The 19,578-nt window shown below is 41.6% G+C and overlaps 1 protein-coding gene and 1 pseudogene across 1 annotated transcript; both read right to left on the bottom strand.

Annotated features, from left to right (window-relative positions):
* Positions 1-7,499: 7,499 nt before the first annotated feature.
* LOC146362735 (progranulin-like) lies at positions 7,500-8,372 on the bottom strand (annotated as a pseudogene).
* Positions 8,373-14,943: 6,571 nt separating this feature from the next.
* On the bottom strand, positions 14,944-17,723 carry LOC146362734 (progranulin-like). Its single transcript, XM_084919875.1, has 5 exons — positions 17,204-17,723; positions 16,894-17,043; positions 16,511-16,813; positions 16,204-16,377; positions 14,944-15,514 (listed from the first exon to the last, which is right to left on the bottom strand). Exons 2-4 carry the CDS (start codon positions 17,041-17,043, stop codon positions 16,210-16,212), a joined length of 621 nt encoding a protein of 206 aa, XP_084776001.1. The 5' UTR covers positions 17,204-17,723; the 3' UTR covers positions 14,944-15,514; positions 16,204-16,209.
* Between the last annotated feature and the right edge of the window lie 1,855 nt (positions 17,724-19,578).

The following is a 19,578-nucleotide window of genomic DNA, read 5'->3' as shown; positions in this document are numbered from 1 at the left end:
TGAGGGTGAGAGTTTGGGTCTTCTCCCAGACCTTGGGAGAACATCTGAATAATAACTGATGATCTAAACAGTTTCTTAGAAATTTCTCCAAAAAATTCTACAATTTTCCTTCTTAGGTATTCACCAAGTTCACTGGACTTTTCTGTTTGATCAATCCACTGAGTGCTGTCAAGCAAACCCTTTTTATGCTGGCAAAGAGAAGCTACCAGTTGTAGTCAATCATGATCACTAAGAAGTGAATAGAGCTCATCAAGTTGGTTGAACAATATGTATACATATATCTGAGCCTGTATGTATACTTTTAACTCTGTGCGGATTAGAGAAAATCCAAAATAAATCCAAACTCATGCATTAAATTCTTGATCTTTTAAAGTCACTAAATATGTATGCTTTACGGTTCAAATAAATTAAAAATCCAAAACGACCATTACCTTTATGTCCTTGATAAGTCCATGTAAACTTCTGAATACAACTGTATATATCATTACAATTCTGCACAATCTTTTAAAACATATAAATGTGTCCACTGCTTCATCTCTGCAAACGTGCAAAAAATATAGTGGCACTCACTGAGGCAATCATCGTCTGGTTGCTGAGCATAACACAAGCATATCTCAGCTATGAGTCGATTACAACTTGTAAAACAAACTACCGGTACCAGATATTTACAATAAACAATGCATGTAATGATGTTGATGACAGCTTTTATTTTGAACACATAAAACAAACAAACCAATAAATATGCACATATTGTTTCTATCAAACTGGATGTTTTCCAGTCAGTAAATGTCCCTATAGTGATCCATATACCAAGACACGACAGGTTTTCGTGCATTAACAGAATTCCATCCAGTTATAACATTCACGGTGATCACATGGGATTGAGACCCTTTGGTCTGTAAAACCTCCTGCGCCGTTCTAGACGGGAATTACTGGAAAACTGTTTGCCGCAAGTACTGCACTTGTTACTCTTGGTCTGGCTTTGCAGGTGTTGAACTAAACTCTCTGCAGACGGTAAATGTCTCCCACAGATTCCACAAACATGGTTTTTATCCCTTATACAGTATGTGTTTGCACATGGGCTTTCAGTCTGTACATGTAATGGAAAATCTTCCCACACAGGAATAGGAAACTGGAGCTTTGATTGGTCGATATCTGGCTTCACAGGAGGTAACAATCTTTTCACACACAGTTTTGTCTTTGATCTGAGTGCATCTGAACTTGAGCAAAGTGTTTTTGTGTCCTTTGACTTCTCAGTCTTGCTGCATCTTCCATCTTTGGAACCTGCACTGATTCCAGTAGAGTGCAGAGTTTCCCAAGTCAGTACCGATATATCACACACCATGCATTTGGGCAGAGATTCCATTGCCTGAGCTGAAGGTGCAAAAAGAGAGTATCCCTTGCTGCTTTCACTCATATTTCAAATAAAACTGTTCACATAGTCAATGACGACAGAGTCCTGGGGGCGGCTTGGCTCTAGACTTTGTCCTCTCATTTGATTGCTACCTTTTTCCTCGTCTTTGATCTGCAGTTGTGAGCACTGCGTCTCCGTAAGGCTCTCTGAGGAAAGGAAAAGGAAACCATCACAAGCTGGTACTAACATTAGAAAAGTTTGCAAGTTACACTGCATATGTGTCACACCTTGTTTGAATAAAGTGATGATGAGAAAACAGATGATGTGTCTGTCACTCAAAGGTTTAACAGCTGAATTAAAAGCCTTCACCTTTTCAAAACTATTTAAAGTCCAGTTTAAAACATTAAAAGCACAACACAATAAGACCCAGACATACTTTCCCCTTGTTCATGAGTGAGGGGAGAGTGACAGACAGATTGGTGTGATGTCAGCAGTGATAAATGAGGTCACATGAGGTGAAGACACACAACAAGTCTGGAAAATAAATGCGAATTTGAGGATTTAGTTACTAAAAAAGACACTGCAACAGTAGTCAAATGTTGATGGAAGGTGTAACCGGACAAACATTAAGCAAGTGCTGGATGATCTGCTGCGAGGAGTTCATAATAATTTCTGGTCAGAGATTTGTTACATGTGTTGAGTTTTACTTGAATTTGTTTCACTGAGGAGAATAATTTAGGTGACCAGTACAACAAGGGAACATAATCTGGAGATAGGGGTATTATTCTGGTATAGCAGCAAAGTATTGCCTAAACCTCAGTGACATATAAATGTGAAATCTTACACAACCAAATACAATAGCGTCACATTCAATGAAAAATCACATATAATGTTTTAAAAAAAGCAAAGCTTTTACATTTTTTTTTGCTCTGGACTTTGGAGTCTGAGACATGATTACTCCAGCGATGTACTGGTCTGCATCACATTTAAAGGCACTACTAACACAGACAATGTCTTTTTACATAAGGGCAAAACACACACTCATTATTGTACTAAACAAATAGTTTCATAAAATATTTTGCTGGTACATTAAGAATGGCTACATTATGACATTATTTTCTGAGCTGTCATTGTAGGAAAAGCACAGAAAGCTACAAATGAGAATCAGCAACTGGGTCCAAATTGACCAGTATGTTAAAATCATACACCAGTCACGTGAAAGACTTTTTTCTACTCCAATGTGTTCTCTATATAGTTTCTGTCAACCATAACCTTAACTCTTAGTGAAACTGAGGGTTGAGGAAGGATGTAAAAAACAAACAAACAAGAAAAAAAAAAACACTAATAAAGAACAACAAACAAACCCAAAATCATATATTGGATATAAAATTTGTGTTTTTGTGATATTAAAATCAAATTCAATAAAATGAACAAACCAACACAAAGATGTATGCCCAGACCTAAATCCTACAGAAAATCTGTGGGGTGCCCTGAGCACAAGAGATGTCCTCGCAATCTGAGCTGACACCAAAAAAACTGTCACACTGAGCCGAAACAGTGCAAATACAAAAATTTGTGCATCCCCCCCATTAAATACATCTTGATCGTGTTACATATTATTTTACCAATCCGGTAAACTGATATTCTCACAGTTGGTGATGTGCTTTGAAAGTGAGGAAAGTAAAGCCTCCTCCTCACAGTGAGGATAAATACAGCTGTTTAGTCTAACACTGCTGTCAGATACATGGAGCAGTAAAACAAACAAACAAACAGCTGGACTGGTGCACATTCCCTTTAAGTGTTTATTTTCTGGCGCATTTATCATCTGCTAGTTCAATGCACCAATCTGAAGCCCCGGCTAAGTTGGATTTGATGATATTGTCCAGCGATTATGCGCGTTTTCTTCGTTCGGATGGGTCGCCTGCTTCTTGTAACTTGTATTTTTTCACCAAGCACCAAGTACTTCAGAAGCAGGAACCTGGAGCCGTCTGAAGTAGTGATGTTCGATTCGTGAACGAATCGTTCAATACTAGAGAATCACTAGAGAATCACCAACTGACTCACTGACTCATCCCTGTTGCTGTTAGCAAACTAATTCCATTAGTAGAAATATATCTAGCTTATAATTAAAATTGTGGGGGAAAAAACAACAGCCAGTTTCGTAACAAAAGCATTTCTGCTCTGAACTGGAAGAAAAAACCCTGAGTAGAAGCTCACATCAAGAAAATAGCTCCTCGGTTCAGAGTAGCATCGCGCTGCTAACATGCTAACAACACATTTGAGCTACTCACCCCCTCCCTTCCTGTGCTGAATCGTAAGCATAAGCGAATCACTCAGGACTCGCTCACCCCCTCCCTCCTGTGCTGAATCATAGAGCGAACGAATCACTCACTCACTCACTAACCCCCTCCCTCCTGTGCTGAATCAAAGAGCGAACGAATCACTCAGGACTCACTAACCCCCTCCCTCCTGTGCTGAATCAAAGAGCGAACGAATCACTCGGGACTCACTAACCCCCTCCCTCCTGTGCTGAATCGTAAGCGTAAGCGAATCACTCAGGACTCGCTCACCCCCTCCCTCCTGTGCTGAATCATAGAGCGAGCGAACGAATCACTCACTCACTCACCCCCTCCCTCCTGGGCTGAATCATAGAGCGAGCGAACGAATCACTCACTCACCCCCTCCCTCCTGACTCACAGCTTCTTCTTCTTCTTGGTTGGCAACCAATGTTAAGGCGCATTACCGCCCCCTGGCGCACAGCGCAGTGGACATTTAGATGAGAAAATATATATTTGACACACTTAAGGAAAATACTAATAAAATACAAATAAACAAAATAAATGTTTATTAAGCAATTTTGATAGGAAATTGCTTAATTTTGGAAATGTTTTTGCTCTTTTTTTCGCTATAAAATAGTTGTTGTTGTTTTTTGTTTTTTTTGAATCATTCATCTTAGCAGTAGGATTTACATGAAAAGGGAAACAAATTAAGTTTGAGTGAAAATGTAAAATTTTTGCACTCTCTGGTCAACTGACTCAGTGAATCAAATGACTCAAAAAACCCGATTCACTTTGGTGAGTGACTCATTAACACTCGATTCAGTAAAAAGAATCAAATTTACCATCACTAGTCTGAAGACAGCTTCCGTTCTTCCACTTGACTCACCTTCACCACACAGGACGAATCCGCTGCCTCTGTTTCTTCTTCTTCTTCCGACTCCGATGGAAACTGCGGGACAAGCGGTGCTGCTGCCCCCACAGGTTACGTAGTGTCAGTGTAACAGTTTCATCCTAACGTGCGTCAAGCCTGATGAGGAGACAACTGCTTCTATTGTGTTATTTTGTTGTACTTTATTTGAACTATTTAAAATTTTACGCACATACTTTATTATTCTTTGTTTTATCAAGCTCTTATACTCTGTCTTTAAGTACTGCCAGATATACGTTTGGTAACAAATTTGTTAGACCACTAAATAATTTAAGGTTTATGCCACATCTGCCCTGAATGAACAGTACTTTTAATTATTAAAATCGCAAGCGGAAGAGAAGGGATTTTTTTTTTAGGTTTCTGTAATGGTTAATCCACCTATAAGGGTAAGCTCTTTAATCAAATTAGTATTTTTACTGCTAAAATTCTATTTACTGTGGTTTTCAGTGACAGAGAAAAAAAACAAACTAATGAAAAAAAAATATGAAAGCACATTATTATTTTTTCTTTTTCAAAATTACAGTCATTTACTTCAATTTTTGAACCTTTTTTTTTTTTTTTTTTGCCTGTCACGTTTGGTTCTTTTGCCATCAGAATTGTTGTCTAAAGGCAAAGAAAGATGCCCAACGGATTTACTTTACCAAATGGACCATCCCAGCCTTGCCGTATTGGTCTATTTGATTCACCTTTGCTTTTATTGTTTATTTTATTTTCATTTGCTGAACACGGGACAGACTTGACTGGGGAAAAGAAACAGGAGAAAGAAAGAGGGAAAGAATAAGAGCTGGGAAGAGGGACGGTGATAAAGGGCAAAAACCAAAAACCCACAAAACAAACAGACAAAAAATACATATATCAATCACCTGGATCACCTGTTGAGAAAGAAAAAAGAGAAAACAAGCAAAGAAAAAGAGAGCAATATAATAAACAACATCACCGCCATGATCTATGTGAATATAACAATAAATACTAAATATTAAACATTATTGAGCAGCACAAGAGATCGACAGCGCACAGTGTGCTTTGAGGTAGGAGCCAAAAAGGGTGTAGTTTGTTTGTGTGAGCACCCGTGTGTACACCTGTGAGCGTGAGCGCACTTGTATTTAAAAGGTTCCTTCATTTAATGATCTGCTAGAGGGTGTGGGGAGCCACAGCCCCGTCCTCCTGGGCATGAAGCAGGTATGGAGGAGATCAAGGCTCAAGACATCCAGAGGCCCCAAGAGCAAAGTAGACCAAGGAAGACCAACAGAGGGGCAACCATGCCACTATCCCGGAAAGAGCTGAGGAGAGCCCCAGATGAGGGGTCACTCAGCAGCCGCGGAGCAGAAGCCAGGGGGGGTTGCAGTGACGTGCCCGTGAGCTCTGCCGGCAGCCAGCTGTGCCAGAGTGACCGAGCCCCAGGCCGAGAGGCTGAGGGCACCCCACCCCCAAAGGGGCCCGAGTGAGCCCCAGGCTCCAGGCCCCGACAAGCAGTCACCAGGAGTGAGCCGGTGGGTACCTGGACGCCCATCCCCAGACACAAAGAACCACCAATGCACAGATGTCTGAGGGCATCTGCCACTGGCAGGGGGAGTGGGGTGGGGGCAGATAGGCCTCCATACCATGGAGGGCCTGAGATGTCCCTAGAGAGGTGGCGTCTGATACCCAACCTGACATATAGATACAAACAAACAGGCACACACAGATACAAACATCCATTCCCACCCTCATGCTCTCATATGCAATTACTCAGCAGGTTCAATTTTTGAACCTAAATAAATGAATAATTAAAAAGTTTGTATGTGGTTGAACATTTGAAGGTCCATCAGCTTCAAATTTTGTGAATACAAATGTGAATTCAGTCATTAAAAAAAGTAAAATTGCTTTTGACAGATTTTTTTAAAATATTTGTGTTTTCTTGTTCTTAATATTGATTTAGTGACCTCCGATTGGCGTAACCGGGTGTCATTACTGCCGACGTGAATACAACTGATGTCTAATAATTTAATTGTTCAACAATTTTTGTTGAAGGCACTTTTTTTGGTCCATCAGCTTCTGCGTTTCCCCATAATTATACTGTGGCTCAGACCCCCAACTTACAAAGGTCACAACAGGTCTTTATTGGTGAGGCAAAATAGAAAACATTCAAACAGAGAAAGACACAATAAAGACAATTACAATTAAAAATCATTCAGTCTTATATTTTATTTTCTAGTCTACATTCAGTGATATCCAGCTACACAGGCAGCAGGAAATCTTGCAAAGCTGGTTTGTAAGGATGACTGGTTACTGTCTATTGCAACAGCCAACTATGCACACCCATTAGTCTAAAGACAAACAGACAATCTTGTGCACATGTCAGATCATTTGTCCAGCAACTGTCTTTTTCCAAGATCGATCTGTTTACATATCAAATGTGATGCAAAATGCATTTCAATAGATTTCTGACCATAATAATAATAATAAAAGGAAACTCTTATAAAAGAAAAAACTATTCAAAAGAATAGCCACAGGACATTTAGGCATGTTTCTGTGATCCTAGGATGTCCCAAGGGTAGGCTCGAGTTTTCTGCATGAGAAGGAGGGCCGTGGCTACATTCATGCTCACAGAGATCGTTCATCTACGCGGCATCGGCCCTGAAATAAACAATAAACACTTTTTCTTTTTTTACATTTTTGTTCACACATGGTGATACTGATCACTGTTTTGTTGACCCTTATGGGTGGTAAAACCTGGCTCTTGCCTACCTATCCATAAACTCACCTTTTGTACTGCTGTACTGCTGACACTGATATGAACTACTGAGTTACTTGTTGCTTCTTTGAGTTTCTTTCCACACGAGGAACCTAAGTGAAATCTTCATTCATCTGTGGAAAGTTTAAAATATCTGAACGGTGAGTTGTGCAGAGACGTTATCCTAGAATATTCTTCAAAACGAAGGTTAGAGTGTGGCACTTCCTACCTCCTACTACTTTCCTTTGTCTGTGGGATGGGAGAAGCAGGTGCTGATGGCAGCGCTGGCTTATAGAGGAAGGAATATGTGAGTTTGTCTCTCACACAGTACGTGTAGGTGTGATCACAGTCCAGTCCCAATGGACAGCAGTGGTATCCATCGAGACAACATTTCCCCTACAAGAAACACTTTTAGTCTCTCGAACAATAATAATGGAGAACTTTTTAATTAAAAGCTGCAGACGTTCCGATGAAAGCTGATTTCATGTTAGTGGAAGATAAAAAGAATTTCATTACATTCATGTGTTGTATTGCACAAGAGTATTTAAGCTGACTCACGGGAGAGTAGGGTCAACAGAACCAGCCTCCTTGTGGGTGTCTGCAGCAGGTAGTGCCATCAGGACAGTAGGTGTAACTGTCACAGTAGACCATTGAACTCTTTATTTGATCTGGGACGTGGCTCTCTTTCAGCTCCTGGAGTGGAGTTCCAGACAGTTCAGGGGTGTTTGGTTTCTCTGCAGCCTCCTTCTTCACCATGGGTATGGTCAGCCACGGCTGGTCTAATTTCGCACAATTCATGGTAACCAGGTTACAGCGATATCCCGAAGGGCAGCAGTGGAGCAGGTCGGCGCAGCACATGGCCTGCAGAGCAAATAAAACTAATTTCTACAAGACTTCCAACTACCACAAATTAAGGTACTACACTGGTGTGTGAATACACCTGCTTATATTTGGATATAGACAGCAGCTATATCCATGGGCAGTCTTGCAGCAGGTACAGTCATCTGGACAAAGACTCTCATCAGGACATGTGATGGAGCATGAAGCAAATCCCCACACAAACATACCAACTGACAGCCACAGAGTGATCCCCGACATCTGCAAGGAAGAGTGTCACCATGACTTTTTATTCTTTGGTTACTTAAACTTCAGATTTTTCTGTTGCCGGCTGCGGTAATGTCAAGTTTCAGTTCAAGACTTTAAAGAAACTTTACCTTTTTTCAGTCACTTACCTTCAGCAAGTGAAGAGCTTCAGCAGCTTCTTGTCACGCGTTCCCCTCTGCTGAATCAAGCATGCAGGTTACACATTTTATAATGCAGGTTAGACACTCCCACTGACATAAACTGTAACATCCCTCTGTCACGTGATGTTCGTATTAAGACAGACAGGTTTTCAAGATTTCTGGAACTGCAGAAGGTCAAATCCACAACTACTGTTCTGCTTGGCTTAATAAACAAACTATTAACTACATGTGCACAAGCAGTATAGTTAGGAACAAATGCATTTTTCATTATGGCTTACCATGCACTTCTTTTAATCATACTTTATTTCACTAAAATGCACTAAAATCCAAAAACATAACAGATAAGAACAAGAGGAACAATAACAATAAGGCCATTCTGCATAATGAGCAGTTAAGCATGTTATGATGATTGTAGGGAAGAATTTTCACTGGGGAAGTGTGTTAAAAAGGGAAGCCTTTAACTGGATTTTAGTAATGTGATGAAGCACATTTCCTCGTTATTAGACTGAACCGTTAATAACAGAAAGCAGAATACATTTTTAAGTAAAAATAAACCCATGTATAAAAATGGGAATATATAAAACAGTACCCAGATGAACACTTTGACAAAAACATTTATGTTTACTGAAGAGGAAATGTGGGGCAGCATGGTGGCATGGTGGTTAGAGTTGTTGCCTCACAGCAAGAGGGTCTTGGGCTTGAATCCACCATCTGGATGTTTGCGTGTTCTTTATGGTTTCTCTCCTGGTACTCTGGCTTCCTCCCACAGTCCAAAGATATGAATATAGTGGGGGTTTATTAACTGGTGATTCTAAATTGTCCTGAAGGGTAAATGTGAGTGCAGATGGTTGCCTGTCTGTCTGTGTTAGCCCTACAACAAACTGATGACCTCTTTGTACCCTACAACTTACTCTATGCCACCACTCCTTGCAAATGTGTTTGCAAACCTCACTTACTTTTTCCACTTCTACATCCCTTCAGTGACAGATCTCATTTGTTTCAATCTGCAGCAAAACAGCGACTCCAAACATACACTAAAGATCTCAATATCCTCCAAGAGATCGTTTGCCTTTATCGCTAAACTTTCTACTGAGAAAAAATGATGCTGTTTGGATGGATCTAATTGATATAAAATGTTTGCATTGTTAACAAAAGTATATTTGAACACATCCTCATTGCACACAAAGTGGGGATGGCAAAACAGAACTAAGGATGAACTAAACTGGGAGAAACTGTCACGATCTGGTTGTAGGGACTCAAGCGCAGAGCGGTTAGATGTCTCCAAAAAACAGTTTATTTCCGGCTCCAGTGCACAATATATATACAGTGAAGGGAATCCAAAACTCCAGGGAATCACAAGGTAGCTCTCTCACACTCGCTCACATCTTCTTGCCCACACTCACACAGGTTCATACGGCAGGGAGGTCGCAGGTCCGGGGGGGGAAGGTGTCAGTAGTACAATCATCCAGCGACGAGAGGATCTGTGTTCCAGCCTCAAATAGTGCTCCCGGTGATGACAGGTGATTGTTGTCAGGTGTGTGGGCCAAGGGCGGGAGCCCACAGTGAGCTCCGCCCAGGCAGAGAGGGAGAGAACAGCAAATGTAGCCTTGTGGGGCCGGCCGGGCAGGCACGGAGACCATGACAGAAACTAAACGAAAGAGTAGCAAACCTGAACATGAAGGGAGAACATGATGGGTCCGGATGGGCCTGGGCCCCCTTTCCCTGGCGGGTTGCGGAGTATGGGATGGGGGTGCCTACTGGGGTCAGCGGGGGAGCTTGGGGGAACTTGCCTCTCCCTTCCTTCCCTCCCCATCTCCGGCTGCCTCCCTCTTCCCGCTCCACCACAATCACCCACACATGCAGGGCCTTGGGGTAAAGGTGTGTCACCAGGGTGCAGGGGAGGCATCCCCCCCTCTGTCCCCTTCTGGCTTCTTGTGCCCCAATTTTATCTCACAACTTAGACATTCACATTACTCACACTCTCATAACACATACATATAGGATCTTGGGGGTGGGCACGCTACACGGACTCCAAAAGACCATCAGGGTGTACACCTCACCCCTGGCGTCGTTGCCCACCTCTCAATTTTAAATACATGTAGACACTGAGGGCTATCAGGAGGGGCTATGCGCTTACCTGCTGCTCTCTGGCAGGTAGCTCCATGCCCTCCTGGGTTTTAAATGCACCTTAGAACACTCATGCATCAACACTACATATGAGCGGGCAGAGGGAGGTTTTGGAGTCTTCTCACACCCCCGTTCTCTGCGACCTGCTGGAGCGGGGGGCCGGGAGGAGGAGTTGGCCATCCGACTGGGGTCTGGAGTGTGGGGCCTGCGGAGTCGGGGCGGTCTACTTCTTCCCACCGCAGGGAAAAAGGGTAACACCACCTGGGTCTGGGTGCAGTTTCCCCCTCCAGGGGCAAAGGTACCTAGACCCGGTTCTTAGAATACGCTTGGGGAGTGTGATCGTGTGTACAGCGTCTCTTTATGTTTGTCTCCACGTTGGTTGAGTGTTGAGTAAGTGCATATGAGAGCATGAGGGTGGGAATGGATGTTTGTATCTGTGTGTGCCTGTATGTCTGTGTCTATATGTCAGGTTGGGTATCAGACGCCACCTCTCTGGGGACATCTCAGGCCCTCTAAGGTATGGAGGCCTATCTCCCCCCACCACTTCCCCTGCCGGTGGCAGATGCCCTCAGACATCGGTGCGTTGGTGGTTCTTTGTGTCCGGGGGTGGGCGCCCGGGTACACACCAGCTCACTCCTTGGTGGCTGCTTATCGGGGCCTGGAGCCTGGGGCTCGCTCGGGCCACTTCGGGGGTGGGGTGCCCTCGGCCTCTCGGCCTGGGGCTCGGTCACTCTGGCACAGCTGGCTGCCGGCGGAGCTCACGGGCACGTCACTGCAACCCCCCCTGGCTTCTGCTCCGCGGCTGCTGAGTGACCCCTCATCTGGGACTCCTCAGCTCCTTCTGGGATAGTGGCGCGGCTGCCCCTCTGTTGGTCTTCCTTGGTCTCTTGTGTTCTGAGGGCCTCTGGATGTCTGGAGTCTTGATCTCCTCCATACCTGCTTCATGCCCTGGAGGACGGGGCTGTGGCTCCCCCACACCCTCTAGCAGATCATTACATGAAGGAACCTTTTAAAAACAAACGCGTCCATGCTCACAGGTATACACACGGGTGCTCACACACACAAACTACACCCTTTTTGGCTCCTACCTCAAAGCACACTGTGCGCTGTCGATCTTACGTGCTGCACAATAATGTTTAATATTTAGTATTTACTGTTATATTCCCATATATCATCGTGATGTTGTTTATTGTATTGCTCTCGTTTTCTTCTGCTTGTTTTCTTTTTTCTTTCTCAACAGGTGATCCAGGTGATTGATATATGTTTGTTTTTTTTGTCTGCTTATTTAGTTGGTTTTTGGTTTGTTTTTTTTTTGCCCTTTATCCCCGTCCCTCTTCTCCACTGTTTTTCCCCCCTCTTCTTTTCTTTTCCTCATTCAAGTCTGTCCCGTATCCAGCAAGTGAAAATAAAAAAAATAATAAATAAAAAAATAAATAAATAAAATAAACAATAAAAGATGAATCAAATAGACCATTACGGCAAGGCTGGGATGGTCAATTTGGTAAAGTAAATCCGTTGGGCATCTTTCCTCGCCTTTAGACAATAATTCTGATGGCAAAAGAACCAAACGGGACAGGCAAAAAAAAAAAAAAGGAGGACAGCAGGGGATTCACAGAGTAATGCAGAGTACACAGGGTAACACAGAGGATGAACACAGACGACGCGACGAGGAACAGAGGCAAACACACACTATAAATACACAGAGGAACACTGGGAAATCACACACACAGGTGGGAGACACAGCTGGACCTGATTAACCTGATGAGACAGGGGAACACTAACACCAGGGACCAACAGAGGGAGCACAAACCCAGAAACCCAGTATCTAAAACACAAAACACAAACCATCCCAAAACAGCCCACAAATAATAATGAAAATAATAACAATAAATACACCAAACCCAAAATAACTGAGTCACGGACTCAGGATCATGACAAAAGTGGCTGAAGAAGAGCAGAAAACAGATGCTGTCCATTGTAGCAGGTGATGTTTTTTTTAACAAACAATGTGACTAAAATTATTTTTGCAAAAAACTCCACAAATCAAAGGCTCAAATGTTAAGGTTGTGCAAATAAATATAACCGAATTTAAAACAACCAAAATTAATATTGAGTGCACCAAGCTACGCTGACCTGGTCTTCTCCTCCTGAACAACTGAGTTCTTCTGTTTAAATACTCTCAATCGATCCAAACAAATAGTCTCTAAAGGAATTTTTTATACAATGGGTAAGACTGAATATTATAATCATCCATTTATTGATGCTGCTTTTTACCACCAACAAAACACACTATTAAAGTGTAGCCATTACATTTTACAATAATGCATACATAACTGAAGCAAACAAATCCCTAGTTTTCTTCCCCCTCTTTACCTGGTTCCATCCATCAAAAATAAACAGGAAGATATGAATACATAAAGTGAAGCAGCACGTCCGTAAGTAAGGTAAGTTCACACACAATAAAAACGAATTAACAGTTTAAGCAATAAAGCTAATGTTAACTTAACAAAACTTGTCAAAGTTAATTTAAACCTGGATGTTATTTTAACTAATCTGCAAACCATAAGCAAACCTGGGACAGGAAATGTTTGCAAACTACAGAATGCTAACTAATAATAACAAACTGTGTGTTAGCAAATGTGTTCTCGCCTACTTTGCAACAGTTTACATTTTTATTTCATTTGGAATTTTTTTTGTCTTGTTTCCGTTTCATTCTGAGTGAGGTTCCAGTGTGTTCTTGCTTGTTTCAGTTTAGTTTTACTGTCTGTGTCCTTGGGCAAGATTCTGACATCCAAGCTGTCCCTCGCACATCCATCAGTCTGTGTGTGAAACTTCGGTGTAAAAAGTGCTTAGACATAGAAAAAAAATCACTTGTATTGTGTACTTGTGTGTGTGAATGGATGGCTGAGGCATGGAGAGGTGAAGCACTTTGAAAGTGCGTAGAAAAGCTCTCTAGAAATGCTAATTTAAATTTTTATGTTTTAGCTGAACTTTTATTTGTCTTAATGATTATAATATAGGGGATTACAAATTCAATAACCACTCATCGTCACAGAAAATACAATATAAATGCATAAATATATGAATAGTTTTTAAATATTTCTTTTAAAAATGTACACTAGTGTCAGACAAAGCCAAGCTATCCACCGTACACAGCTAGAGGGACCCTTCAGTTATTTAACATGCCCTTCAGTGTTTCTATGTGACTGAAAAAAGGTAGCCTATATTCTCGATCACTTCGCTCCGTGCTGTGAATTTAACTGAACGTGGCCTTAAATGTAAAACATGGCATAAACAGTGTTACACCTAATGATCAAGTGTAAAGAATTAACAATGCACTTCTGTCAAACAACATATTTAAGTGATTTAATGAAGCAATTTAAAATGAAGCGACAAAGCGAGGATGACTCATTTCGTTAAACACCTTCTCGTCTCCTGATCACTCTCCGGTGGGAGGGAGGAGAGGAGTCAAGGAGAGGAATTGAGGATGTGCAATTTGAGAAATGAGTAGAGGGCGGGTCTCCATCCTTCCATCCATCCATCCTTCAAATGGCCACTAAGGGTCAGCAGAAGCAAGCTGTAAACAACCTGTCTGTAAACATTCTGATATTTCAGCAGTTCAGTAGCCTGATGGCTTTTGTGTAAAAGCTGTCCCTGAATCTGCTGGTGCGGGTGTGGATGCTCATGTACACTCCTACCTGACTACAGGAGCTTGAAGAGTGTGTGGCTGGATTAAAGAGGATCCTCTGGGCCGTCCTCCTACAGTGCTGTCTGTAGAGGTCCTGGATGGCTGGCAGTTCAGACTTGGTGTTACAATGTGCATATCTGGCCATCCTCCATACAGCTTTGTGGTCCAGAGCATTACAACTGCTATACCAGGTTGTGATACAGCCTCTCGATGGTGCCGTTGTTGAGTATTCTGGGGTTTATTCCAAACCCTCCTCATGATATGCATATTCATGTGGATAACCTGTCTAGCAACACCAGGCTCCACTCGTAGTTTCTGACCACGTGAGGAATCTAAGATAAATATTTGCTCCAACTCAAATATCTATGTTGCAAATGGGGAACAGATTTATTCCATTTGCTGTGATGTTGTTCTGTGTTTTCCACACTAGGTGTCAGCAGCAAACAGCCCGTTTCCAGAAGAGTGACCAAAACATGGAATAAGTTAACAGTAATGGATCTGCAGTTTGGAAGCTTTTTAGGCTGGCAAGACCAACAAGGGTTTGTTTGTTTGTTTGTTTGTTTGTTTGTTTGTTTTTTTGTTTGTATAAATGAATGACTCCATGACCCAGTTTGGAAGAAGATAAGATGTTATTTTTATTGGTCAAGTGTGAAAAGTACACAAAGGAAGGAAGAAACCATAAAACAAATCAGAAGCCTTTCACCTTACTACCTTAAATTCAACATGCTGGTCTATACTCACTGACACTCAGTCACAGGGGCAATATAAGACAATGGAATAGATAAAAAGCACATTTCCATTACTAAAGCAATAATTGGTGACTCTCCATTATAAAATATGCAGTAACATTAGCTTAAGCCTGTAAAGCTTCATCCATGAAATAATTGCCAGAAAATTAAAATTTTCTGAAAGTGGAGGATTTATTGAACCTTCTGACAAATGAAAACAAAAAGAAATTAAATGTTCATTTGAAAGTATAATATTTAATTTTCACAATTTTTTACACCTGTGTACTATTCTTCAGCATGGCAAAAAGAATTTTAGGACAATTTTTAACAAAAATAACCAAAAAAATCTATCACAGTGGACTTTAAAGCCATCTCAGCATGTGTTACCATAACGCAAGAGGGGTTGCAGGTACATCTATAGTCACAGCAGCTGAATATCTGCTTCCTGTGTCCCTGAAATGATTACAAATTGTTCGGTTAGAACAAAATATTTTGGTCAGAATGTTTTGTGTACTCTAAAACAGCATCTATTTAAGTTGCCCCTTCAGATCACAGTGTGAGATGTTTAGAGAAGGAGAAACTTAAACCTGGCGGGCTGTAAAAAGCAATTTTTGCTGCTCTGTGATTGCGCCAGCTTATAACTCTCTGCCTCATTTGATCACTAAGGGGCAGCAGAAATAAGCTCTACTGCTGACACTGAACTGGAATCAACGCAAAATATTAATTTCTCTGTGGGATATTTGTGGTTATTTAGCTACTACATGCTCTTTGCATGTTTGAAGCCAGTGTACTTTGGATTTATTAAAATCTTTCAAGGCTGCAAAACTATGAAGAAAAAATACTCAGAGCTGAAGAAAGCCAATGAGTCAGTAATAACTCTCTGTGATATCATCCCCACAGGGTTCATCATGTGACAGTATGTCAACATCAGTGACCAAGCCCACGACTATCAGGACATTTAGCTGTTGTTAAATCCTGATTGGTGCTCAGGTGTGCATTGGTATCACATGACTTGATAAAACACCAGTAAACAAAAAAAGGTCTGTAGGTCTTTAAAATTGATCTGAACAGTGAGTCATGCAGTGAAATTATCCCAGGATGTTCTCCACATGTGAAGGTGGTTAGAATGTGGAGTTTCCTACCTTCTTCTAGTTTTCTTTGTCCTCTGAAGTTGGGATGAAGGACGCAGGTCCTGAAGGCACTGCTGGCTTGCGGAGGAAAGGATATGTGAGTTTTTCCCTCACACAGTGCGTGTAGGTTCGGTCACAGTCAAATCCAATTGGACAGCAGTGGTAGCCATCCAGACAACATTTGCCCTGCAAGAAACACTTTTAGTCTCTCAAAAGAATAATTATCATAGCTGCAAACTTGCTTCATGTCAGTGGAAGATAAAGGGAATTTTATTAAAATCATGTGTCTTGTTGCACAAGAGTGTTTAGGCTGACTCACAGGAGAGTAGGGACAACAGGTCCAGCCTCCTTGTGGGTGTCTGCAGCAAGTAGTGCCATCAGGACAGTAGGTGTAACTGTCACAGTAGACCACTGAAGTCTTTATTTGATCTGGGACGTGGCTCTCTTTAAGCTCCTGGAGTGGAGTTCCAGGCAGTTCAGGGGGGGCTGGTTTCTCTGCAGCTTCCTTCTTCACCATGGGTATGGTCAGCCACGGCTGGTCTAATTTCTCACAATTCATGGTAACCAGGTTACAGCGATATCCTGATGGGCAGCAGTGGACCCGGTCGGCGCAGCACATGGCCTGCAAAGTAAGTAAGACGAGCAGAGCTTTTTAACAACCAACAATCAAGTTACTGCACTGACAGAAAGTTTCTGACTTACATTTGGATATGGGCAGCAGCCATATCCGATATTAGTCTTGCAGCAGGTGGCGGTGTCTGAACAAGTACTCCCATCAGGACACATTATAGAGCATGAAGCAAATCCCCACAGAAACACACCGAATGACAAACACAAACTGATCCTCAACATCTGGAAGACAGAATCAACATGACTTTGCAGATTTTTTTCTTTCTGAACTAAAAAGGTCAGACTTTGTAACTTTAATGTGACACACTAAAGTCCAATTTTAGTAGCAACAACTAAACCATAAAACACTTTACAAAAGAGTTCACTTCTTTTAATCACTTACCTTTAGGCAGTGAAGAAATTCAGCAGCTTCCTGTGATGCCTTTCACACTTTCCCCTCTGCTGTATCACACACAGCTCTATATAGTACAGGTCAGACACTCCCACTGAGTAAGAATGAAAGATTAACTTCACGTAACACCCCTCTATCTCGTGACTCTCATATTAAGACAGACAGGTTTTGAAAATTTCTGGAACTGCAGAAGTTCAAATCCACTACTTAACTGCTGTAATTACTCAGCTTAATATACAGTCTCCACATATCCTCATATGACATGACTGTATATGTCATGATCCTGGGTCCTTTTGACGTTTGGTGTTTTCTGTTCTTCCTCTGTTTAGTGTTTACTCTGTTCTGCCGTGTGTTCTTGTATTTAGTCCGCGTTTCTGAGTTTGTGTCCTTTCATGCGTAGTTCCTGTTTTATTGTGAAGGTCTGCGTCTTATGTGAGTGTTTTCAGTTTGCCTCCCTAGTCTCGTCACGTTAATCACTCCCAGCTGTGTTCCCCACCTGTGTGTAATCTCCCTGTGTTCTCTGAGTGTATTTAAGTTGTGTCTTCTGTCATAGTAGTTGCTGGTTCGCCTGTGTTGTTTCCCCTCGGTCTCCCTGCATCTCTCCATGTGTATTTCCCCGGACCTCCCTGCATCTTCGTTTCTGGTTTGTTTTGTTAGTTATATCCAGTTTAGGTTCCAGTTTCATGTTCCCAGTGCCTTTGTTGTTTGTTTTTTCCTTTGTTAATAAATACTCACCTGCGCCAGAGCTGCCGCGTCCTGGTCCTAAATATTCCACACGGCTTGCCCTGGCAAACCGTGACAGTATATGCACAATAACGAAGGAGTGGGTCTGTAAGCCTCACCTATCCATCAAAGTACAACAGAGCTGGCAAAAGTACAGACATTCTTCAATATGTAGGAGTACAGATTGAACTACTGAGTACTATTTATCACAGTTGCTGAGCAGTCCTTACGTTTGTATATAACCTCTTCTTCCCCTCCTGTCCTGTCTTTCTTAGAACCCTGAAGATAACCATCTGCGGGAGCTGACTTCTCAACTTCTTGCCATTGCTAGCTAAACTTGCAACACAGTTTGGTTACAGAAAATCTCAAATCAAATCACATATCTACAACAATTACAGCAAGGGATGAGTTTTAAGTATGCCTTAACTATACCAAGTGTTTTGATAGCAGTTCATGACAAAGTCATCGCACAGCCGAAGCACAACAGCCTCATGTAGCAATGGAAGACCTAAGGTAATTAGCGCAGCGGCTAACTTGTAGAGGGCTAGCATGGTAGTGAGTGCAGGACACTGGGGGGGGAAAAAACAAAACTAATAAAGTGTGAACTTCAGTCCATGGTGACCATTAATCTACTGCGTTGAAAAAAGAGAACAATATGTATTGGTAGCCTGTTGTTGCTCCAAAAGATTAACTAGCTAAGGATAGTGCCCTCCAATGAAAATAGGTGCAGCCAATTATTGAATGGACTACCACATGAGAACATTTTGAGAACAAATTGAAGCACCCAAGACTACGCATTAAAGGTCCAAATTCATGCTAAAGATGCAAAATGTTTATCCATAATGTTTTCATTTAAATATAAAAATACCTCACTGGAGCCGCCCAGAGTGAAATGAGCAGTGTGGGAAATAATGTCACACTGGTGTGTGTTTTGTTGCGACATTAGCAGTTCCCATTGTTTCGGCTCCACACTTGGGGAAAAAAACTCATAAAATTAAAAATAAATGTATCTCTACTTTCAGCAAAATATTATTGTGTATAAAGGCGTTACTAGAATTATGAGGCACTACGACAAATTTTTTTTAGTTACATCAAAAATGGAGCTCATCCAGCTCACATATTACTAAATGACGAAATGTAGGTGAAGAGCCGTTAGGTGACAGGCAGCAGATGCTTTATTGCTTAATTTTGTTACTGCAGAGAAAAGAGCAGAAAACTACAGGTCTTGTGAGTATTGTTTTTTCTTCCTTTTGTTCTATGCTTACAGGTTTATAGACGCTTGTGTTTACAACTATCACTGGATGTTTAAAAAAATCCTGTTGGTTACTGACGGTTATTTAACATCAGAATGTTTGGCATGCATATATGTGGGTATGTGTGTGTACCAAGTACTGTATCGTACTTACTTTCAGTTTCTTGTGTTTCTTAAACAAAATATATATTATGTTAATGCTGCTATCTTTAATGGTCTTGAAGATACCATGAAGATAACTATTGACTGGAGCCAAGTTCTTCTTGTCTTCTTCTGGTCGTTGGTAGCTAAACCTGCAGCACTAACCTTGGCCCCATAAAGACTGAAAACCACAGCACACATCCACAACAATCAAAGTTTACACATAAAAACAAACTGAAATAATCATTCA

This window comes from Perissodus microlepis, chromosome 22, assembly GCF_051167445.1.
Source record: "Perissodus microlepis isolate ML-2025 ecotype Zambia chromosome 22, ASM5116744v1, whole genome shotgun sequence".
Classification (NCBI taxonomy): Eukaryota; Metazoa; Chordata; class Actinopteri; order Cichliformes; family Cichlidae; genus Perissodus; species Perissodus microlepis.
Note: the sequence above shows the minus strand (reverse complement) of the source record. Positions and strands in the feature narration are given on the sequence as shown.